General features: G+C 37.5%; 1 protein-coding gene across 2 annotated transcripts in view; it reads left to right on the forward strand.

The window, feature by feature from the left end:
- Positions 1–25617, forward strand: part of LOC145683502 (ABC transporter G family member 23-like) — a 259118-nt gene that overhangs the window by 207793 nt on the left and 25708 nt on the right. Inside the window, exons 12-14 of one of the 2 annotated variants that reach the window (XM_081754841.1) lie at positions 2714–2781; positions 8141–8229; positions 21236–21412. In XM_081754841.1, the coding sequence (XP_081610967.1) occupies positions 2714–2781; positions 8141–8229; positions 21236–21412 (334 nt within the window). The remainder of the gene's footprint in view (positions 1–2713; positions 2782–8140; positions 8230–21235; positions 21413–25617) is intronic. The other variant, XM_081754842.1, reaches the window with a different exon arrangement.

The raw sequence follows: 25617 nt of genomic DNA on the forward strand, positions 1-25617 counted from the left end.
CCGTGGGTACCGTAAAAAAGAAGAAGAAGAAAATATCTTTGGAAGGTAGCACAGAACGTAGCTACGCACTCTCAATAGACAACAAAGAATAAACTCTACCATATAAAACAGCTAGTACATTGAAATGGTGGGTAATGCATTTGCAGCTTTACAGTAGGTGTTCAACTGCTGTTTATGTAGCACTGGCAAGGAGGTAATGTTTGCTCTCTACAGGAACTCTCTTTGAGATAACCCCACAAAGAAGGAATCAGGTGGGATAAGATCCGATAAACGATCTGACCAGGAAACATGCCCCCCTCATTCAATCTACCTATCAGGAAAAGTTTGATGAAGATACGCACCAGAAACAGCAGCAAAGTGTGCTGGCGCTCCGTCATGTTGAAACCGCATATACTGACGAACAGCAACGGAAGTTTGCTAATAATTCTGCCATCCTATGTTGCAGAAACGCCGTGTGTACTGGTGCAGTTAAACTGGGAGAAAAAAGATAGATGCCTATTAAATGATCACAAACGATACATGCTTACATGTTAAATGCTAATATCTGTTGATGCTTCTTGACAATTGTCGCATAAGGATTTTCATCGCTCCCCACGTAACTATTCCGACTATTAAATACACCATCTCTAGTAAAATAATCTTCATCAGTGAATAGTGCAGATGCTTAAAACTGAGAATCGGCCATACAACACTCCACTAGCCATTCACAAAAGAGCAAGAGGAGAATCGGAGTCAGCTTGACTCAGATTTTGTACTTTTTGTTCATGATAAGGATCCAACTGCTGTTTATGCAGCACTTTCCACACAGCGCTTCCTACCATAGACATTTCATGTGCTATTGTCCTTGTGCTTGTCAAACGCTGTTCCTCCACACGATCAAGTACCACTTCTTCAAAGGCGGGAGTTCAGATAGTTCGTCGTTCCCCTTGATTATGAAGTTATGGTCTCAAATGTCCCGTTTCCAGCAAACGCTGGAACCGGTGTGCAAACATGAAATACTTTAGATGTTTCCTTTGTGTAAATATTTTACGATACTACATAGGCGCTTTATGACCATTTCCTTAGCCAATCCGTAGGTTAACACCATATCTGCAAGCTCGTCAACCATAAACTCCATTGCGCTCCTAAAGCACTTGCTGTCACACAAACGACACATGGAGTAGCTGCACTACATAAGTCTGTGAGCACTAACCAGACGACAGTTAACAAACCTTTGCAACTGCATGAAACGAAACACCTCACAGGAAGTGACTTCTACGAACTGCACTACTATAGTAAAAAGGGTGTGATAACATATTTTCTATCATTAGTTTGTATGTCTTGATTCAAACAGAAAGCATGTTCACTACTATGGAATGGAACTGTTGTACACATCTATGACTTGGAACCTCATTGAGACGAGAAATATACTTACGTAACTCATGCGAATCGAGATAAGAAACCTGAGAGACGAATATCAGAGACGTGAAGACATTTCGTACAACGTCTACAAAACGAGACTAGAAAACCGCACTTTTGGTCTCGTGGGGAAAACGACCACGTTCGTTCGGTTTTCCTTTGACTGGACCAGATTCCGACATTTTATTTTCAGTTATTGTGTATTCAAGTCACTTTTCAGCGAGTCACACTCAGACACCTAGCATTTCGGATCAGTGACCAGTATGGCAGATTCGTTCTTTCCCCATCAGGAAGTCGCGATCGGAAAGAGGGATTGCCGTCGTCGACAGTGGGAGACCGCCGAAGGCAGCCGGCACCCGTCCGCGGCGGCACGACGATCTACTTGTTCAAAGTTGCCGACCTTTAGCCGAGGCAGCAAGCGGTCGAAAATCGTAAAATAAAATGCCCTTTGCCAACTTTTTGCCGACTGTTGCCGCCTGTCAGAGTTGGCAAAACAGTCGGAAAGGCCTCTTTCCGACCCTCTGCCGACTCCTTATGCCGGCCTCTTTTCGACGGCGGCGCCGGCGCATTTCATGCTTATTAACGACTGTTTACCGACTGCTCGGCAAGGCAAATATTCATCGCAGTCGAAAATCGCGCAGAAAGACGCCGGTATCCGGCGCCGGCAATCAGACCGCGGCATCTGGTCGGCATGGAGAAATTTGTACGACTGTAGACGGCAGGATCCTGATGGAGTTTGTGATTGCATATCTCTTATCAATGTTTCCCACGGTCACAGTTCCAAACCAATTCTTTTGCAGACCCATTTCTCCTAATTTGATTCAGGTATCGGACATTTTCCTAGCTGAAACAACTTTATTGTATGCAGTGGACGATTTATCGTCGCATTTTTGTTTTAGATGTGCAAATTATCCTTGCGCCGCGCCGCCCCTGTTTCCGATTCATTCCTACAATAATGAAGTCTCAGATATGAATAATGCATGTTGCCTTTCACTAAATCTTTGCATTATGCATATTGCCTTTCCGACATTTTGTTCTCGAGTTATGACCACCTTTGTTCCGTTGCGACAAATTTTCGGTAGCCTCTATCTCCGAAACGACACATTTCCGCACATTTCTTCCTATTCTCAAATTACTTCTCTTGTCATCATCTACTACTATTAGGCTGAGTTTGTCCCGGTCATAGAAACCCTGTGTGTGTGTGTATAGATTCTTCTTTAAAAAACAATCCCTAAATATTTATTGCGAAAATGTAAATGAGAAGTTCGATTTATTTATCATAGTAGTATAATTGTTTAATATTTTTTGTCTGAAGTTTGCAGAACCTGTGTATGGAGGAGGGCTTCAATACACGGATTTTATTGCTCCAGGAGCTTTAGGATGGTAAGGATAATGTTACAGTATTATGAAAGTAAATTTGTACTTAAACATTCAGTTATTTTGCAATATAGGATGAAAGAACACATAGCGTAATACCGGTAAGTATAATTGAGCAATTATGGAAAGAAATGATGAAATGGAGATAACGATTACTTGGGGGGGAAACGTATGAAATTGTAGCTGCTTATCACAAGCTCATATCTCCAGGATTCAACCAGTGGCCATTTGCACCAGAGATAAGTGTTACAACACTAATGCAAAACTTTTGAAGAATAAGACATATTGAATTAATAATAACAGCTTTACATTTTAAACACACAGATTAACAAGATATTCGTTACAAGACACACGATTAACAAGAAATTCGTTACGAGATCATGCGGATTAACAAGAAATTCGGTACGAGATCACATTGATTAACAAAATCTTTACCAGACACACGATTAACAAGGAAATTCGTTAAGAGATCACACACATTGACAATAAATTCATTAAGATATCTCATGGATCAACAAGAAATTAGTTACAGATACAGGATTAACAAGAAAACAAGAAATTCATTACGAGAATACACAAATATCAAGATATTCGTCATTGAGATTGCACAAATTAGCCCTTTCCATCTCCAATTTTTTTGTGTGTTGGAAAAACATATGTTCACAGTATTTCCTGTTGCAATGATGCCACGTCGTAGATCCTCTGTTTTGCTTCACCGCGAGTAAGTAGAGGTACCAACTTATGAGATTGACCCGAAAGAAAAGTGTAATGATTACATGGGGGGAAACTGCATGAATTAATATTAGATTTATGATTATAAAATTTAGTGATTCCAAACGTTATCAATGGGCTGGAAAGGGTACAAGAAATTCGTTAAGAGGTCACACGGATTAACAAGAAATTCGGTACCGGTATATCACACAGATTAACAAGAAATTCGTTAAAAAACACACGATTAACAAGAAACTCGTTAAAAGACCTCACGTATTATCAAGAAATGCATTACAAGATTACACAATTAACAAATAAAAATCTTTTTGTGTTTATAAAAAATTAACAAAACATTCTGTACGAGATAAGAAAGATTAACAAGAAATTCGTTACGAAACACAAGATTATCAAGAAATTCGTTACGTGATCTCACAGACTAACAAAAAGTTTGTTACGAGTTCACACAGGTTAACTAGAGATTCCTTACGAGATAGAGAGGTGGGTTATTATTTACTCATTTGATATGAATCCTACAGCATCCATCAGTAAAGAAGATACATTGTTACAATAATAATATTCCTTTAGTCATTAATTTAGACATGTTACTAAAGACATGTTACTAAATAGTCAAGTTTTTGTAGTTTGTAGGTTTTATCTTAGTTTATGAGTAGGGCTCGGAAGTTGAAGACAGAATTGCCTATAAAGGACCTATAAAAAGACCTAAAAAATATCTTTAAAAAAGGGCCTAAAAACTAGAAAAAAGAGAGTAAAAGTAACACCTAATTTAATTAGAATTACATATTTAATGAATATAATGCTCAAGAAATACAAGTTTCTGGTAGGTTAACGGTCTGTCCTTCCACAAACTGAAGTACAAACTAAAATAAGAAAACTTCCCAATTTCGCCCCGCCCTTACTGGAGGACATTGTTACACCTCCTTATCTGAGTTATGATTGTTGCAGATCTGGTCTTATCAGTCCAGTCGTTGAAGAATGTCTTATCATTTGAATTTCTTTACTAAAGAAAAGATGTTTAATAGGTGGTGGTAATTCGAGTTAATGACCAGTAAATTTATTGTCGAAAGATAAAGGGCAAAAAAAAAAAAAGACGATAAGACCTATGAAAAGCTTTAAAAAAAAGACCAATAAACAAAAAAAACCGCCGAAAAAGGCAAAAAGGACAAATAAAGTCCACCATTTTCTGGCTTGCAGTAACCCAAAATGATCATATATTATGTTAAGCCTCGTCTATGGGCACTCGTAAAAAAGAGGGTTTTCCCTCCACTTCCGGCCTCTATTTATAAGTTTCAGCACGTACTCACAGTGTTTCTTCCAGACGTTTTTTTTTGGGGGGGGGGGAGCACTGACCCGGAAATCTGCGAGTGCTCCCCAGAAGAGACCAAAATAATACTATATAATATAATAAATAAAATAGTATCAGCAGTGTGCTATTAATAAGAATAAGTGTGCCTCTCTAGAACATTTTTTTCTGAAAGAAACACTGCATACACATATATACATTCTAGTTTTCATACATCTGATAGAGAACAGAGATTTTTTGTTCAGCATTGTTTATATTCACAATATAATAGCGCCACGAGACCTTCTATCACAGACTCGCGGGGTCAACCAATAATTTTAAATAGCAAAGTAGGTATATATATATATATATATATATATATATATATATATATATATATATATATATATATATATATATATATATACAGGGTATTAATGAACTATACCGACAAACTGTAAGAGGTGATTCCTCACATCAAAATAAGAGAAAAAGTTCATATGGACCTATAGTAAAAAGTGTATAATTTCATAGCTGGGGCTGTCCACTCCAAAATCGCGAAAAAGCTAAGTTTCAAATAGGTCCTATTTCGAATTCCAAAATCTGTGGATGGTGGTTCTTATCAGCGTAAAGGAAGCCACGCATACACAATCCAGAAGTGCATATTTCATCAATTGTCAATAGGCGTAGAGGGTATTCCCTGCAGGGTGTAATTCTCAGATATGTTTTCAATAGAGTTTTCAGATATACCCTGTTTTCAAGAAGTTCCAAAGTAGGCAGGGGGTAAACCTTGACAACAATGGACAACCAATGCTTCGGAGGGAAGTCGGGAGTGTTAGGAACAGGCAGCTCCATGTTTCTTTGTGTTCGGAATATCGTGTGATGATATGTATTTCGTCACGTTTTATTTCACATTTTCTTCACTTATAAGCGTGAAAGAAAGCATTGCACCATTCGTTTTGCCGAGTACAAGAGACCATATTGCTGACGATCCTTAACACTTCCGACATCGAGCCAAACGATTCCGTGTTCACGGCTATCAAGGCTTATCGTGTGCCTGCTTTGCACCAATCATAAAGTCAGAGCATATCTCAAAATTCGGTTGATGGCATGTCTGGGAATTTCACCCTGCAGGGAATAATCTGTACAGCCATTGAACATTAATGAAATATGATTTTTGGATTGCGTATGCGTGACTTCCTTTACACTGAGAAGGACAACCATCCACACAATCTCTCGAATTCGAAATAGGGCCTCTTGAAATTTGGCTTTTTCGCCATTTTGGACAGCCCTAGCTCTGAAACTATGCACTTTTCGCCATAGGTCCATATGAACTTTTTCTCTTATTTTGATGTGAGGGATCACCTCTTAAAGTTTGTCGATATAGTTCATTAACACCCGATATATATATATATATATATATATATATATATATATATATATATATATATATATATATATATATATATATATATATATATATATCATTGACAAAACCTTGAAGAGACAAGCAACTTTTCTAAGAATTTGTGTGTATATGTGTGTGATGCATCCTTTACGCGATTGCCACCATGTAATTGTGAGTTCTTGTACATTCAGATAAAAGAAAATCAACGGTTATAGCTACTACGTACACGGATATTCGATGCGTTCGCCACGCATTTTTATGGCTTATGCGTACGCTTGGAATACGCTGAGCGCGCATTTAAATGTGGATGGCTAATCACAATGCGTTTATAACTAAGACGCACTAGGTATGTGAACCTGGGATTTTACTGATTGGGGCTAGCCTTAACTAAGTCCTTGACTGGCTAATAACGTATACCCCTTAGCACAACATTATACTTCAAGGTGACCAGACTCCCGTTTTAGCCAGGACAGTCCTTTTTTACCAACCGTTGTCCCGTTTTTTTTCTGATTCTCGAACGGGACGCCTAAATGTCCCGTTTTTAAGTAAAAATGACCTAGGTGTCCCGTAATTATTATCCAAAATATAGATCGTCAATCCAAATTTTACTAACTTCCGTACCAACACTCGTTGCCAAGGTTCAGCCGTGTCTAGAAATTCTGAATTTTCAAATGGGAATTGTGTGTTCGTGGTTCAAGTGGGAATTGAGTGGGAATTCTGAGTGTTGAACTAGTTAAAAGAATTGTTGGGTAAAACTTGCAATTGGAAACCATTATTTGTTGTGTGGTACACGTAAAGTTAGAAACGGTGTGTTATCACTCTTACTTGTGAATTTTGTAAATTGAGAACACTGCTGAGTCCCAAAATGCAATCTGGAAGTCAGATACCCCCCGTAGCCGATTCGTATGCGTCCCGTTTTCGCAAGCAGCGAAAATTCTGGTCACCTTGTTATACTTACTTGTAGCTGCTCACAGTTACGGAGTAACAGTCCTCTAACTCAGAGGTTCGAGATACGAGCTGCACTGATCGCCTGGTCAATATTGGCAGTTCATTCTCAAAAGCACTCAGGTTAAATCACCTGCATGCAAATAGAATATAAAAAAGAATTAACGTTAATTTTAGTCCACTGGCCATGACGCACAAGGCATTACGATAACTTGGATGTGAGAATATTCAGATAACGAACTGGTAAAGCGATGTGGCTGTCGTCGTTCAAACACCTGGTGTGCTCTGGATCGCAGTATTTGCATAAATGATTGGAAGATACACTTAATTCAGTTCAAAATTACCATAGAACATACTTTTTCCATATTAATAAGTCAGGGAGAAACACTGAGAACCTTCGTCTCACCACAAAGCAATGTTTTATTGATATATATATATATATATATATATATATATATATATATATATATATATATATGAATAAACGATGAAAGGCTTCTTTGTTCTGCTGCGTGGGAAGAAAATCAGTTCCCATCGAAGAAAGAAGTTATTGCGTCGCAGAATAAAGTATAAATCGAAAAATAATTACTGTCTTCACGAAATATACAGAGCGTCCACAAAAAATACTTCTATAACCTCGTGACGGTTATAACTTCATTCACTTACATTGTGAGTCCAGGCAAATGGGAACCTTGCATTTTCATTTAACATTGAATGCATAAAGAGTGTACAAACGGCTCGTCCGATTTTAAAAAATTCCTTGGAGACAGTTTTCCTCTTACATTTTGCTGTAACTCTGATAATAACAGACTTATCCTATCTCAAAGGAGTTTTGAGATAGCCTTTTAGGGAAGTATTTTATAAATTTAAAAGTACGCTAATATACCTATGTGCTATAATTACTGCACTAATAGTGTTTCTTTCCTTTTTTAAGATTACATAAATGTAATATTACACTTGCAAGTAAGAATTATCAGTTTTCTGTTGACTTTTATTTTCAGTATGACTTATTTCTTGGCGCTTGGTCTTACGACATTATCATATATAAATGAACGAAAGCAGAATTTATTAAATCGCTTATATGTTTCGGGTAAGTTTATACAACTCCAGTACAATATCCTTATAATTTATCACTTAAAGTATTTATCACTTAAATTAAAAATAATCTAAAATTATAAAATTACCAGTAGTAAATGTTATTCGTTAGTATTGTATTGATTAAATAATGTACGTAATGTATATAACCGTGCAAAAAATATGTCACTAGTCAATACAAAATATTCAAAAAGTCCTCTTGACTTGATCAATAAGACGGAGTCAAGAATGGAGAGAAAGGAGCCCTCTTGGTGCTTGAAGCTAAGCAGAGTGACTTGATATCTGGATCGAGTTCAGAAAACAGTCTTCCTAATCCATGCATCACACAGTGTGACATTTTGCCAATCTAGGGGGACAAAATTGTTATTCAAGAATCTGTCACATTAAAGTGACATAAGGTACATTTCTGGGGTACAGTAGTAGAAATAACTGAACCCATGCTATTGAACCCTACATTTAAAGAAAATAGAAGTAGTAACAAATCCACGGCAATAATAACAACTTTCGTAGACACACGTTAAATAAAAAGAAAGAAAGGGTTGTTCACATAAAGAAAAACGACAACGAGAGGAAAGTTGGTGGTAAAAACAATAATGACCATTAGTTATTGAAACAAAGCATGGAAACATTATTTGTTTTTTAGCCTCTACTTCCCCCTGCCTTGGCCAAGTTTTTTTTATCTTATTCATGGCAGACGCAACTGCCTCTTACCAATTTGTTCTCTCTCTGCTACTTTTTCTTTTATTCGTTTCTTTCTTCTTTTCTTGTTTCGAAACATCAAGATGAGGCGAGGCTGCTATTTTTTTTTACATGCTTTTACAGAAATTTGATTAGGTTCTATGCCATTTATTTTCTCATTTTATTAATTTATAATTTATTATTTTTATTACAAAAGAAAAAGGGAAAACACAAAGTTCGTCATGCAAAGTGGACTCGCATAATTGAGAATAAAAAAAAAACAGGCTGAGAATAGAACAAAGAAACAAATAAACAAACAAGAAAACAATTATTTAGTATGCTGACTACTTTTTTATTTCCTGTTTCTCACCATTTTTGTTCAATATTTATTAATTGTTTCTCCCCTTTGTTTTCATTTATCATATATCCCACTTTCTATAAATATAACACAACACAAAATATAATTTGGACTATAAAACTATTTGAACAGTCAAGCATTATGTTGACTTATAAATTCTTCACATATCACCCTCTGAACCGCTACTGCTGAGTAGTTGGCCGATGAGGCATCTGATGAAGATCGATGTTCGTTGGAAATGTGCAAAGAAGGCTCATCCAATAAATCAAGTACCTCTCCATCGATACGACTATGTTTCGTTTTTGGAAGAAATCGCTAACTTCCAATGACTGGATCAGAGATAATGAGAAGTCTATGGAGCAGATCACTATTTGTATTAATTCTTGATGAATTCCTTGTTAATAATTCCGTTTATTACCTGTGGTGCTTATTTCTGGTCTCTTGCTCTTCCTCCGAAAGCTCGCCAATAGGAAGAATACAAGACGAGACTTCTTCATCCAAGTTCCTCTCTGGGGAGAGGCACTTGAAAGTTTACTCACAATTGAATCAGAATCCCTCTTTCCTTTTTGTCTAAGTTTTACTTAAATAGCCAACGACAGTTCCTCATGGCTCGTTTCTTCAATGAGAATCTTCACTCTACGTTTCTTTGACTTTCGGCTGCAGTCACTGAAGAATTTTTGTGGCCTTCGAACATGACCTTGGGATATACTAGGCTGCAATGTCATGATGTCAGGGAATGGAAGACTTCCTTCAAGCCAGGAGGAATTACTTTGCAGAGAACGTTCGATATGTCTTGAAGCTGTCTTCCACTTCACTTCAAGTTTGTGACTAAAAGTTCTAAGTAGCGCCTTAATAGATAATCAATCATCATCAAATAATGGGGAGTAGCCAACTGATCACTCAGCATGCGGTCTAACTTGAATTATGTACCCATATCTCAAATAAAGTGTGATAGGGAATTTGTAGCGTCATTGTAATTGAAAACCAAAATCCTTTAAGTTTGCAAATTTGCGCAACAACTCTTTTCACTTTTGGAAAGTCTGAATTCTCAGCAATAACTTACATACAATTTAACACTGGAATAATACGGGATAATATACTAAAACTCAAAGTTCTTTTTTACATTTCAATATAATTGTGTGTTTAACACTTACAGTTTTCCGGGCCTTTTTTCAAAACGAACAAAATGTTTCGAAACGGCGCACTACTACTCAGAACAGACGTAATATGACCACCAATACATGCCCACTTTCCTTTTGCTGTTATACAACTCGTGTGATCCACACTGGGCAAGCGAAGTCGCATCGCAGAGTTTCGAACGCGCACTGCGAAACCACTGAGCAGGTGTTCCGACAAGTTTGGGCTTATCTATCGGCTAGATTAAGTAACAGAATTGAAAACAAATGTTGTTTTGATAAACTGTGGTTATTATATTATTGGAATAACTAACAGTTATATGTATATTAATAGCTTGGAAAAATGGATTTTGCCCTCCTAGATCACCAAAATGTCACACTGTGCATCGTATTGTTGTTCAGAGGCGTCTCTGTATCTCGGTGATCAACTTGGTAGATTCGTATATCTTTAGGGAGTTGAACCGAACTGAGCACAAATCTTCAAAATTCGTAAGGTTGTATTGTTGGTTCTTCCACTGTAATATTCATAGAAATTTGAGTAAAAATTACTCAAGCAACACTCACACAGGCACGTATTTAGGTAAGTGCTATTCTGTGTCCGAGCACAGGGCCGCAGAATTTAGTGAGCGACAAAATTTTAGTTTTTTTTTTTTTAATTCACAATAAAGTAATATTTAAAACTATCAACCCGCAGAGTCCCGCGCAAGCGTGAGAAAATATGTTAATGTGTTTAATTGGCTCTAATTACAGTAGTAACTAATTAGCTAGATCTAATTATTTTTAAAAAGTCATCCTCTTCCACTTCCACCCCAAGGGGTGAGGACGAATTTGAACATTATGAAAACTGATACCGTTAATCTCAGCGATACCAAAAACTATGAATTCAACTCTAATATTGGTTGTTTACGATTCTTTTTAAAATGTCCCCATGTTATTCTTATGGGACTTTGTACCCCCATATCTCAGCTCAGGTGTGACCTAGGATCCTGGAACAGGGTATTTGGATAAGTTCTCTGAGTTTTAAAACATGTAAAAATTTCATGTTCCTATCTACTATGGTTCATCTATCTAACACCATATCATAATCATCATTGAAAAAAGGTCATTTAAAATTACGTTGTAACTTTTGTAACTTGTCAGTATCGTTCCTCGGAAAATCAGTGCCCAGGGTATACAACGGCCCCCCGTACGTATGAACGAGGTCAACAGACCAGCCCGAAGCTCCACCATGGTCGGCGTAAACCGTAAGAAAATTTTCAAAAATTAACCCTGCTTTTCCTTGATTTTGAGCACTTTTTATTAGTTTTTTTCTCCCATTTCCAGAAATAAGCACATGCATTTTCCTAACATGAGTAACATTATAGGACGACCTCCTAAAGCAGGAAGAAGATTTAAGTACATATTCTAAGTAACTTTTCTTCTCTTTGTTCTTTCCTTCTTTCTTTTCTTTTCCCCTCGAATTTTGCTCCTCCTTACTACGGCGCGTGGGACCGTCGTCGCCCCGCTCGCTCCCTACCACCACCACCAACGGCACAGCACTGTTACTTGTAATACCTAAACTGCTACTCAACAAGAGCTAGTACGTTTGCAAAATCACTGCTTGTTTCCTTGTTTGAGACATAAGTTTGTGCCGCGGAGGGGGGAAGCAAATTATTTAGAGCACAGAGCATGGGCGTCTCTGGCGGGGGGACGGGGACGGGGGGACGCGTCCCCCCAATATTTTGAAATACGAAATATTCAATATTTTATTTAAATTTAATTTATTTAGATACTCACTAGCAGTCAGATCATTTTCTTTGATGTCCCCCCCAAATTTTACATGCCAGAGACGCCAATGGCACACAGGCTCACAATATATAAATATAGGCGGTACTCACGTAGAAAAAAGTAAAATTCGACAAAACCCGATAACACTGAGCCTGTATACTCGATTTCCAAAGGTGTAAAAGCCCCCCCCCCTCAGAAGAGGAAACTTTCTTATTTTATATATAAATAAAACCCATTCCAGAGTTTGGAGCTCTTAAAAGTAGCTCCAAGGAGCAGTATTACAACCCTCACCCACCCTGCCAGAAGTCCATCCTGAATCCACCCCTGCAGTGATATGAGAATACAATCTCTAATTACTCATCCTTGTAATTAGCCTTACAGTGTATCACAAGATACTTCTCTTCATTTTTCGCTGTCAGTTTGTGACATTTTTAGAAAGGAAATAACCTGGTAACACCAATAGATATCAATTATTTTGTAGTCGGGGTTTCCGGCAATAACATCCGTCAATTTATTTTTCATAGAGTGTCCAACTTTACCAGGAACTGGCTGGAGTTCGTGCTGAACTTCATCAACTAGAGCTAAGCATTCACTGAGCAGCATTTCTCGCGTCCCTTGTTTCTAAATTGATGTTGACACGTTATTACAATGTCTTTACCAGATTTCTCTTACCGTCTTGGCAATTGTAAGCGTCTTTGTTCTGCTGCTAGCTTGCTAACATTATTGGTCCTCCACAAACTATGCATTCTTCCATCTTCCTGTGCAGAAAGCCGTTCTGTTGCAAAGACATGTAAATGCATTGAAAATAAACACTAAAACTGAATTTATTTCCATGCTATAAACATCCATCTGAAATAGAAGCTTCTAGAATATACTGAATATGCTCTTAAGCACTAATATATGCTCTAACCTTTGAAATATGCATTTATATGCACTATAAAACTTCAAATTCGAGCTGTTTTATTGCTGTTAGAAATTCCTACCAAGTTTAACAGAGATGCATATAAGCTAATAAAATACGCATTTTCACAAAAATCCAATGTTTTCTTATGATGCTGTAGTATGGCAGACAATCTATATAAATAAAATTGAAAATCACTATGTTTGTGACTCTAAATCTCCTGAACCGACCGACCGATCTTGATCAAATTTGTAACATGGATGAGGTTCGAGGCTGGCTTGGTTGTAGGCTATTCACCTTGATGGGAGAACTTAGGAGTTGGGGTATAAAAAATAAAAAAAACGTAATAACTCCTGAACCACTCGACCGATCTTGATCAAATTTTCAACATAGATGAGGTTCAGACCTGGGATTGTTTTTATGACTTAAATTTGTGGGAGCAACGTAGGGGTGAAGAAGGAGGGCAGATATATAAAAATCAATCTATATGAAACTGAAAGTTACTATTTTTGTAACTTAATAACTCTTGAACTATCCGACCGATCTCAATCAAATTTTTAAGATACCTGAGGTTTGGATCTGGAAACATTTTTGTAATTTCCATTTCTGTAAGATCCTAGGGAAGGGGAGGGGAGGGGGAGGGAGCGTATAAATAAAAACTAATAAAACCTATTAACTTTTGAACCACCCAACCAATCTCGATCAAATTTTCAACATATGTGAGGGTCGGGCTTTGGGTGTTTTTTATCCTTTCACTTTGACGAGCCAACGTATGGGAGGGGGTGGGGGAGGTATATGTAAAAAACTTAAAATAAAAATGACTGCCTTTGTGACATTATCACTCTTGAACCGCCCGATCGATCTCTATCAAATTTTCAACATACATGAGTTTAGAAGCAGAGATTACTTTAGGTTATTTACTTTGACGATTCAACGTAGAGGAGGGGGAGAGAAATTTAAAAATGATCAAAAATAACCGATATTAGTGTGAAATCCATAGTTTTCAGGGTCGATGAGAGAAACAGTGACACTTCCGTTGCTGCTTCAATCCAAGTTAAGCCCTGATAGTTGGGAAGGGGGAGGGTACAACGTAGGGGAGGGGATAAATATTTAAAATGATCGAAAATGACTAATATTAGTGGTGTGCCGCAGCACGGAGGAGAGAAAGGGGGAGAGAAATACCGTAGTGGAAGGGGAGAGAAATTTTAAAATGATCAAAAATGACCGATATTAGTGTTGAATCTATAGTTTTCGGGTTCGATGAGCGGAACAGTGATACTTCTGATGCTGTTCAATCCAAATTCAGCCCTGATAGTTGGGGAGAGAGAGGGGATAAACATTTAAAAATGATCGAAAATGACTAATTTTAGTGTCGAATCCATAGTTCTAGGAGTAGCTGAGATTAACAGTAACAATTCTCATGCCGTGTACCGCAGCACGGAGGAGGGGAAGAGGGAGCTATATATACAGATGGTGATCAGAAAAATGGAAACACCTGAACGAAATTGCAACTTGCCAGATTAATATGGTGTCGGGCCACCTTTCGCCTTCAGAACAGCCTTGATGCGACGTGGGATGGAGGCATAGAGGTTGTGAATGGTAGCAAGTGAAATTTTACACCATTCCTCGTGCAGGGCATCGGCCAGTTCTGAGAGAGAGGATGGAGGTGGAATCGTCGCCGGAGTCGTGTTTCCAAGACGGACCACAGATGTTCAATTATGTTGAGATCTGGGGATTGGGCGGGCCAGGGGAGGTGTTGAACTTCACCCCGATGTTCCTCAAACCACGCTGCAACAACGCCAGCTGTGTGAATGGGTGCATTATCATCCTGGAAGATGGCGTCATTATCCGGGAACAACATCCGGACCATAGGATGCAAGTGGTCTCCTAAAATTGCGACATAATCGTTGGCAGTGATTCGTCCGCTAAGTGTGACCACAGAACCCAATGAAAACCATGATATTGCGGCCCACAGCATCACCGAGCCGCCGTCATGTTTCACAGTTGGGTGGAGACACTGCAGATCATAAGCTTCTTTGGGCGTTCTCCACACATAAACACGGCCCGTGGTTGGGAATAGGGTGAAGGATGACTCATCCGACCATATCACACGTTTCCAATTCTCAACGGTACAAGTTGCATGATCGCGGCACCATTTGCGGCGTGCGAAAGCGTTATGGTCCCTGATGAGCGATTGGCCCGTGCAACACGACCCCGTAAGTTCATGTCATGTAATTCGTGGCGGACTGTGATTGTCGAAACAGGGTGGGTAGGTGCTGATTGAGTTCCTCCGTCACTTGCTCCGCAGTAGCACGACGATTCTGCGTGACAATGCGCTTTAACACCCGGCGTGATCTGTCACTCATGATTTTCTTCCGCCCACTGTTCCGCTTCCCCGATATGGTTTTCCCGCGTGCTGTGTAGGCCGTCATCACCTTCGACACTGTCCCACGCGACACACCTAACACAGTAGCCACTGCCGTCACACTCACTCCACATAACCGCGCAGCAATAATTTGCCCTCTTTGAAAATCTGAGAGGTCTCCCATTTTACACTACCTCCGTCTACTGCAGCCACTGGATACTGCTGTTCCACTGCGCCTGACGTAGTATGGAGACCGACCTAACACACCACCACCAGCGGTCCGGCGCTGCGGGCGCCACGACACCACTGCCAACCCATACATCTGACGTGTTGCCAACTACAGGTGTTTCCATTTTTCTGATCACCATCTGTATAGTATAATAATAATAATAATCGAAAATTACCAATATTAGTGTCTAATCCATAGTTTTCGAGATCATTCAGATGAACAGTTATATTTGCGATCCGGTTTAAATTCAAAATCAGCCCCGTGACTCGGGGGAAGGAGAGAAAGAGATATATAAAAATGATCGAAAATGGCCACTACGCGTATCAATGTCGAATTTTTAGTTTTCTGGGTCGCTTAGATGAAAAGTGATACTTTCAATCCCGTTTAAATTCAATTCAACCCTGCAACTTGGGGCAGGGATATATATATATATATATATATATATATATATATATATATATATATATATATATATATATATATATATATATATATATATATATATATATATATATATATATATATATATATGTATGTATGTATGTATGTATGTATGTATATATATTAGTGGGGTGTATTGTGTAATCCCGTGTGCATTTCTTGTTAAAATTGAACTAACACTTGATTTTTATTCTTTCGGTGATGCTTTGAAATTCTGACAAGGTTGCCATTTTTTCGTTCATCCAAATCCAATATGGTGGCTATCAAAGATGGCCGCCTTCGCGAATGCACAGCGCTGTCTTTAAAAGCCTATATCTTCCAAACTAATTGACCAATCTTCATGCAACAAACACCAAACAACATAGAAAATAATATTTTTTTTAAAATTGACAAGAATTATTACTTATCAGTGCAAATAATAACGTGAAAAATATTTTTATTTCAAATTTTGCACATTTTATGGCGTGTTTTCTTTATATCTTTTAAATAACAAGTAAACGACAAATAATTGAGAACAACGTTGGGTGCCTTTTAAAAGAGTAATAAATTGTCTTTAAATTGTCATGTATATCATTGAGTTGGTTAAGAAACAACGAATTATAACAAATTAGTATTTCCTTTTTTCGCTTGATTTTCCCACATGAATAGAGGAGGCTGAGAGTAATAAAATAATCAAAGAGTCACTTTGCTGAAATCTTTCTAGTTGTATGTGTTGATATTATTATGCGATGAAAGAGGAATTAAAGTAGTCCCAGTCTGACAGGTTGGCCGAATCCAATATGGCGGCCATCAAAATGGCTGCCATATCGAAAACATTGTTCTCGCTTACACCCGGTAAGCACCTATTATATTGATCCATTGGTGATATTTCTGATGAGCAAAAATTGGTACTCTAGTTATTACTTTTACCTCTATTCCTCTGTCCTGCTCATATATATATATATATATATATATATATATATATATATATATATATATATATATATATATATATATATATATATATATATATATATATATATATTGGTATTAATTCAATCGTTAAATATTGTAAAACAATTTTATTTGCTTTAACAGACTTCATAATACTAATTCAACATCTTTAATAAAACTTAAGAAGAACACTTAATGGGCGGTGAAGATAGTTTGCTCAGACAACACAAATATTTGGAAATTTTTTAAACTTTGTGAACGCAAAAATACATATTTAAATTGTATATTATAATTATATTTTGCTAAGATAACGCTGAAATAGAAAGTATTTTGAACAGCATTATACAGCAGCCGTTATGCGCAATATGGTAACATGCATCATCAGGAATAAGCACCATTTGTAGTTTCCAAAACGAAAAAAAGTTTGCGCATGTAGGATGTCTCTCTGTTGTTATATGCAACAATATGCTTTCCCTGAATAATTTGACGGACGGTAATGGGGCTGTAAGTTCCAGCAGCAACCCAACAGCCATCAAGCCCACCACCTTCAATATAGGATCCTAGAGAACGCAAGAATGCCAAGACAGTGTTGAGTTCACCCAAACGCATGCCAAGACAGTGTTGATTTCACCCAATTGTCCTCTCATATTCTCGCGGGCCATGAGTTTCTGTGCTTTCTCGTACAAAGGCATGTCAAGGGTTACAGACATGGCCAACTGAAGCCCATAACTAAGTCACAGATGCGTCGTGCATTCATCAGGGGGCTTAATAGTCCTGCATATTCTGTGGGTGGAATTCTTAAAATGTGTGCAATAACGGAAACGTTGGTCTTGTTAATTGGTTCGGACAGAAAAGCTTTGTACGATGTCCAAGGAATCATGAACTTCGCAACAGGTTTTGGCCCACACAAAGCTTTTTTCTTGTGAATCACATGTGCTTGAATTTGCTATGCATGCACATGATGACATAATCCACACAATTACCTTGTCATTGCACATCTGTAGTTCGTCAGTTGATTTAGAAATACAATAACATTTGTGAGTCTGTGGTTGAGGAACTGGAGCTGAAAACTGATGAATGCACACACTTGAAGCAAGTTTTTCGTGACTGATCTTACCTTCAGGATTGAAGCGCAACTTCTGAACCATCGTTATTTCATTAGAATACCTCTTTTGATACATTATGATGCAAGTTCCGTGTAAAATGTCTTTTCCTGTGGCTGTATCTTCATTAAAGTCGATGTTATCAATAGCAAACCACATTGGCTTCTCTTTAATTGTGAATGGAGGTATATGAACATTATCATACTGTCTCACTTCTGTCTGCATTACATGGGCAAATCTAACTTCAATGTCCTCTATTTTCTTATAATTAACTCCAATTCCATAATTCTCCAATGCATTTACGAGCTGTTTGCTTCTTGTTTTATGATGAATGAGTAGCGGAAGTCCAATGATTAATGGTGTATCAGCTTGTTGTCGGAAATTACTATCGTCATGTTTTGGATGATAGTTAATTTGACGATCAGATCTACAGCTAGCGAGAACCAATTGGCATAAGTTGTTCACGGCTTTATTAACTTTTTCAGCTCGTCGTGTTGTCTGAATCTCTGACTTACAGCCTTGTATCAGCCAACGCATAAACTGTTGGAGGATTGGTGGAGAGCTATACCCGTCAAAAGATCCATCAAATTTCCAGTGTTCACTGGCAAGGATTTCGTCACGAATTATTTGTGCTGCTTTAGTACTGCAGTTGCATCAGCATGAGAAATGTTTTCGAAGCTATGAACGGCCTTTTCAATCGTCTTGGAAGCGCAGAGATTCTCAGGAGCGTTCACTTGTGGTGGACGGACAAGTTCACATTTGGTAACTTCTTTTCTATTTGTGATTTCAGATGACACTTATAGTTGCCATCAATTATCTTTCCACTTTTCTCAGAGAGAAGATTAAGATAGTTGTATTGATATCCTGCATACTTATTATAGCATCTTTATCCTGATAAAGTGTGCATTGCAAGATATTCAGTAATTCGATGTCAGCCAAAACGTCTGCCGAAGATGTTAACAATCCAGTTTCATGTGGTTCTGATAAAGATATTCTTTCAGCATACACCAAGAATTGTAAGTGGTATTTCATGTCATATGCATTTGCGTCCCCGGGTTCGTTGAACAAGGCGAGAAGGCGGTACTTCAATTCATCAGAACTATTTCCTACAACGTTCTTAATTTTTTGCCCCATGGACAACGTCTGCACTAAATGTTCACCTTCAGCCTCTTGACAAAATATGCATTTGTTTTTGTCAAATGGAAAGGTAGAAGGCCTTGTTGAACTTGGATCATCCACTGTTGTCTCCGAACTTGTACAATTCACTGTTAATTTCGATGCACGTCCTCTTTTCGCAACCGTAGGCACTATGAATCCATGTTTTAAAGCCTCCTCATATCTCCACTTCGATTTATCATAGTGTCCTTTGTGAATTAAACTAGAGTAACAGACTTTGTGGAAGAATGCTGCCTTTTCCTGCAGATGCTCAGGAGATAACGGTTTAAGAAGAGATGCGACCGCTGAATACTGAAGATCACCAGATTTGCTTCTGCCCACTGCAATTGTTATTAGCTTTTCTAGTGATTCACGAGATGGATTTCGAGTTACGTCTCCTCTTTTTTGATCCTGGCACACAATACAGAGATTATAATCAAATTGTTTCGGATTTGGTGACTCCATCTTGTAAGTTAATTACACAGCTTCATTTCTGCAAATACAAGAAAGAATTGGGAAAACACTTTAGAAACGAAGAGTAAGTCACAAGAGGTCTAAAAGTAAAGTAAAGCAAGTGATAAGATACAATACTTACGTTGTAATTGAAATTAGTCAAGTAACCGCACAGTTTCCCCTGCTAACTGTGAGTAGTTCCACTTTCCGCCGCACTTATATACTTTGTCCGAGTAATAGAAAGTTCCAGAAACTTCCATTGAATCCTAATGGAACGTTCTGAAACCCCATTGAATTCTAATGGAAAGTTCTAGAATGTTCGAGAAAGTTCTAAAACATTCTATAATTTTCAAGAAAGTTCTAAAATGTTCTTGAATTTTCGGGTAAGTTCTAGAATGTTCGGGCAAGTTCTAGAAAGTTCTATAATATTAGAAAAAGTACAGAAAGTTCTAGAACGTTTTAATAAAATGCCATGGAAGCCTCTAGAGCCTCCTAGAACTTTCCATTAGAATTTTATGGCTATTTCTGGAACTTTCTAGAAGTTTTGCAGAAATGGTGATATACTTGAGGTGCGCTAATAGGTGTGTGTATCAGGGTATAGCATGCGACATATCAAACTACTTGTCTTGGAGAGTAGACCACGGATTCATAGTTGGTTTTCCTATAGGTCTCGGTCTCCCTCTACTCATGTGGGAAAATCAAGCAAAAAAAAAAAAACAAATATAAATTTGTTATAATGTCGTTGTTTCTTAACCAAACTGAATAATATACATGACAATTAAAGGAAAATTTATTACTCTTTCAAAAGGCACACAACGTTGTTCTCAATTATTTGCCGTTTACTAGTTATTTTTAAAAAAATATAAAGGAAACACATCATAAAATGTGCAAATTTTGAAATAAAATTATTTCTCACTTTATTATTTGCATTTATAAGTAATAATTCTTGTCAGTTTTTAAAAATTTATTATTTTCTATGTCGTTTGGTGTTTTTTGCATGAAGATTGGTCAATTAGTTTGGGAAACATAGGCTTTTAAAAACAGCGCTGTGCATTCGCGAAGGCGGCCATCTTTGATAGCCGCCATGTTGGATTTGGATGAACGAGAAAAATGGCAATGTCAGAATTTTAAAGCATAACCGAAAGGACAAAAATCAAGTGTTAGTTCAATTTTAACAAGAAATGCACACGAATGTGTAATTTCAGACATAGCGCACCCCACTATATATATAAATGATGGAAAATGACCAATATTAGAGTCGAATCCATCGTTTTCGGGGCCGCCGAGGTGATCAATGATTTTTCTGATGCTGTTTAAATCGATGTCATTAAAAACGAAAACAGCATACTTCACGGGTACTAAACACTTAAACACATGAGATACGGAGTTGTGCATTTAAATTTTCATTTCACCCGAGCGAAGCGGGTAATATATGCTAGTAATAATGCTAATATTTATTTCATTGCTACAACTTCCTTTCAGGTGTGACGAATATTGAGATTCTACTATCTCATATATCAGTCTTTATGCTGGTTGTATTGTTCCAAATAATAATTCTGATGGTGTTTATGTTCGAAATTTTTCGTGTAAACATAGTGGGAAACCGGTTTCTTGTTCTTCTTTTAAATGTTCTTCTTGGAATTAATGGAGTGTCTTATGGTAAGTGACCAACGTTATTATATAAGTTGCTCTTTACCTACGTTACCTTTTTTCTTTCTTTTTGACAAATAAAGAGACAGGGGCGGATCCAGGACCGACTTCTGGGGTGGGGGCGGTGGGTTGTCATACTGTTACTTTTAAGGGCTCCAAACTTTGGGATGGGTTTTATTTATATATATAAAATAAGAAAGTTTCCTCATCTGGATCCGCCCCTGTAAAGAAGAAAACATAAGATAATAAATAACTTTTCATATTTCGGTATAATTTTCATTCATATCATAATGTTTATTCTATTGGCATTCCAATGCGTTGAAACCAAGAGAATACAGGGTCGTATCCAGAAGTAGTAGCACTGATATTTTCTCGAGCGCGCGGAGCAATGTAGGGGGATTGCAAGGCCAGATGTTATGGAGGGGAGCCTTGGGAACAGGTGTCGACCGGTGGCAGTTGCCTGCGTGCGTTAGTTGAGTGTGGACCACTATGTTAGTGACCTCCTGTTTTGACGCATCGTCGTCAGTTGCGATGGAGCGAAATTTGGAGCAGTGGTAGGCCATCAAGTTTTGTGTCAAACTGGGAAAATCAGCGACCGAAACCAAGGACATGCATACGCAGGGCTATAAGGAGGATATCATGAGCCGCACAATCACCCCGTAAAAAGAAGGTCAGAATGTCGAAATCGAAAGTGAAATCGATGTTGATTGCATTTTTTGACCGTCGTGGCATTGTCCATACGGAGTTTGTACCTCCTGAACAGAGTGTAAATGCAAGATTTTACGTGCAAGTGGTCGCATGGCTGCGAAATCGGATCACACGCGTGCGACCAGACCTGGTGGGGAAATAGAAGCTCCACCATGTCAACGCGCCGTGCCACGGCGCGTGGATTCTAAGGGATCTCCTGAAAAAATTCGGCGTTTCCACGTTGCCTCACCACCCTACAGCCCTGATGCGGCACCGCCGGACTTCTTCCTGTTCCCCGTATCAAGAGGCAGCTCAAGGGGCATCGTTTCGACTCGGTGGAAGCGGTCCAAGCGGCGACGACGAGGGCGCTGAACGGCATCCCGGAGGACGACTTTCAGAAGGCCTTCGCGACCTGGAAGGCTCGCTACCAGAAGTGTGTGAATTCCCAAGGGGCCTATTTTGAAGAGTATGAAGTCGATGTACCAAAATGTTCAATATTTAAAAAAAAATCAGTCTTATTACTTCTGGATACGGCCCTGTAGAAAGATTTATCCTTGGAACTGACAAGGGAAGTTCGAAAGAAAGCACTCGCCTGCAGAGAAACTAAGCATGCAATTTGAAAGATCAGTTCATGCTGATTACAAGAAGCTAATAAAATTCCTGTACGGTTGAGAATTTTTCTAAAGATTCAACGTTAAATGCACGATTGCGCCTTCTAACGACCTACCGTTATTATGTAGTTTTGATGATTTCAACTTCCTATGATCACTAGGGTCCATTAACAGACAAATTGTCCATTGCAAGGTGGATGACGGATGGCAAAGACATGATGGTTGGAGACATACCAAAGAACTGAACACGATTTGTACAACCATTTGATGTGTTTGGATTCCGACTAATCAAAGGTTATGGTAGGAGATTTGTGTTTACACGAGCAAAAGTGCATTCACACTTCCAATTTTCATATTCTGCAACGTTAGACAACCAACAATACTGTTAAGGTTAATTGGTTGAGAACAACAAAGGCGTTCTACAAGTGCAATAGTTTGTTTGAAATATTGCAGTGTAGCAAACAACAAAAAATATAAAAATATTTATACCTCTCCAACGAATAAAAAATCGGATAGAATACACCTCTTAGTATCTACAGAGCGATTGATATCATGAGAAAGTTACAAAGAAATCTTATTTAACCTTAGACATACCACGGGGAAAATCAATGTTGGTCAAATATTCATTTTATTTTACAGGTTACAGTATTTTGTAAAATATCAGAAAGTTTTACGTTACTCGTTTAAACGTTACCTTTACTTTTGTTACTTATCAGTTTTAATATCTCTAGTAAAACTTTATGAAAAAATATCAGGTCGAGGAGATTTGACTCCCATCTTTGTTTTTCGAGATTATTTTCTATCAGCAAAACCATCGTAGTTTTTATTTTTTTAATGTATTATTATTATTATTATTATTATTACTATTCATTAACACATTAAAGCTAACAAGAATATTTTCTGAAGTACTAGTTTCCAGTGTCTTCGGAAAATGAAACAAAAAAGAAAAACACAAAGAAAAAAGAAAGATAATCTAAGAAATTAAAAACAAGATATGCAGTGTGTGTCAGTTCAATTTGCGAAAACCATTGCATCAGTAGAAAATATGTCATGTTTCAAATATGACAAACAGTCATATTTTGTGTGTACATAACATGAGTTTGTGTAAATTCATCCCCAATTAATGATACAAGCATGTTTCTATTAGAAGCATATACGATATCAAAACAATACCAGTTCTTTCTTGTAATACACCGTAATATATCATTCACTATCCCTTGTTACATTCTAAGTAATCGAGAACTGTTATTTCGTAAAGAAGAATAAACAAAAATGAACTAAAGCATAATCAAAGTCGAATATCGATGAATGTTTCGGATAATATTTCAATTGGAGATATCTCCACTCTCTCTTAATTTCGGTTTGCTGAATGAAGACTTAAGTAGCCAAGTCGCGGTTAGGACAACCCTTTTAAAGTAACTTTGCGTGTGACACAGTATTTCTTTTCTACCATAGAATCCCGTGTATCTTGGTAGATATTCAATTAATTACGCTGAAATCTAAAAGGAGCGTCTTGAGTGGTAAAATAATATATCACTATCTGTCAAAAAGATTTTTGTCGCGGGTCTACATTGTTTAATCCTTCTTGAAATCGATGTTATGAATCGCGGGGGACATAAATCCTTACCAGGTAATGGTCATTGCATTGGAACCAAATACGAGTATGAGTATTAAATCTGTCATATGTGTAGTTTGGTGTGGAGAAGAACTAAATTGTCAACCAAAGGTCTGAGAACAACTCAAGTTATTAATATAAACTTTGCCAAATATTATTGAATTGCATCATAATAAAAAAAATACGAAAAAATTTCTGAAACGAATAAAAATGACGTAGAACTTTTTTAACTGGAATACAAGAAACCTAACGTAGACACACTGAAGACAAACCAGTCATCGTGTAGTGATCGTGGTTTAGTGGTCAAGGCGTTCGGCCAGTAATCTGAAAATACTCGGGTCGGATCCCGAGCTGATAAGTTTTTTTTTTTTTTTTTTAGTTTAGACTTTTACCTGGCAATTGATCGGCGATGACACATGTTTTATTATCTTCAGATATTTGAATACTTGGATGTTTCAATGCTTGAACTATCAAATCTTCAGGAATAATAACAATTATCTCGTAGAAGATTAAACCTTAGGAGCTTATTATCGCTGAGGTCACACAATTACAAGCAGGAACGTGACATTTGGCAAGAATATTGCGGTTTTGTTTAGTGTTGCCCACGAGAAGAGGGAGTTCTCTTCTCGTTACGAAAATAAAACAAACAAAATCAAGACGAGAATTAACATTTTACATTCGAGACAGGACAAGGCTAACTCAAATTATCGCCTCGCTTTCGAGATGAGAATCGAGACGAGACGAAAAGTATTGTAAACATTTCTCGTCTTATCTCGATTCTCGGAATAGTGTATGTCCATTCTTTAAGTAACAATTGCTCTGTAGACTTAATCTTGTATGCTATTTTGTTTCTTTGTATTTCGGAGCTCATCGAATTATGGTCTGTGTAGGATTTTTGTAGTAAAGCTTTCATAATTACTTCTACATGTCCTAAAAGTTAGTTTATTATATGCCTTACTGTTCAGTGATATTCGGCTACTTTTATTACAGTTATTTTGCTTGAAACGTACGGTAGAATACTTTCTTCATGAAACTTTAGTGGAACGCTTTTGTTTAATGTTTGGGTAGTTGCAGAAATGTATTCTGGAGGTCCAAACCCCATTCCCGAAATCCCGACTTTTCTGTAAGTTTTCCCTAATTTTAGGGCAACTTTAAAAATTGTAATACCATTATTATTATTATTATTATTATTATTATTATTATTATTATTATTATTATTATTATTATTATTATTATTATTATTATTATTAAAGTTTTGTGAATATAATGATTCACTCTATACCAAAAAGATTAAGCTCCTT

The sequence above is a fragment of the Thermobia domestica genome, chromosome 4 (assembly GCF_964235325.1).
Source record: "Thermobia domestica chromosome 4, izTheDome1.hap1.1, whole genome shotgun sequence".
Classification (NCBI taxonomy): domain Eukaryota; kingdom Metazoa; phylum Arthropoda; class Insecta; order Zygentoma; family Lepismatidae; genus Thermobia; species Thermobia domestica.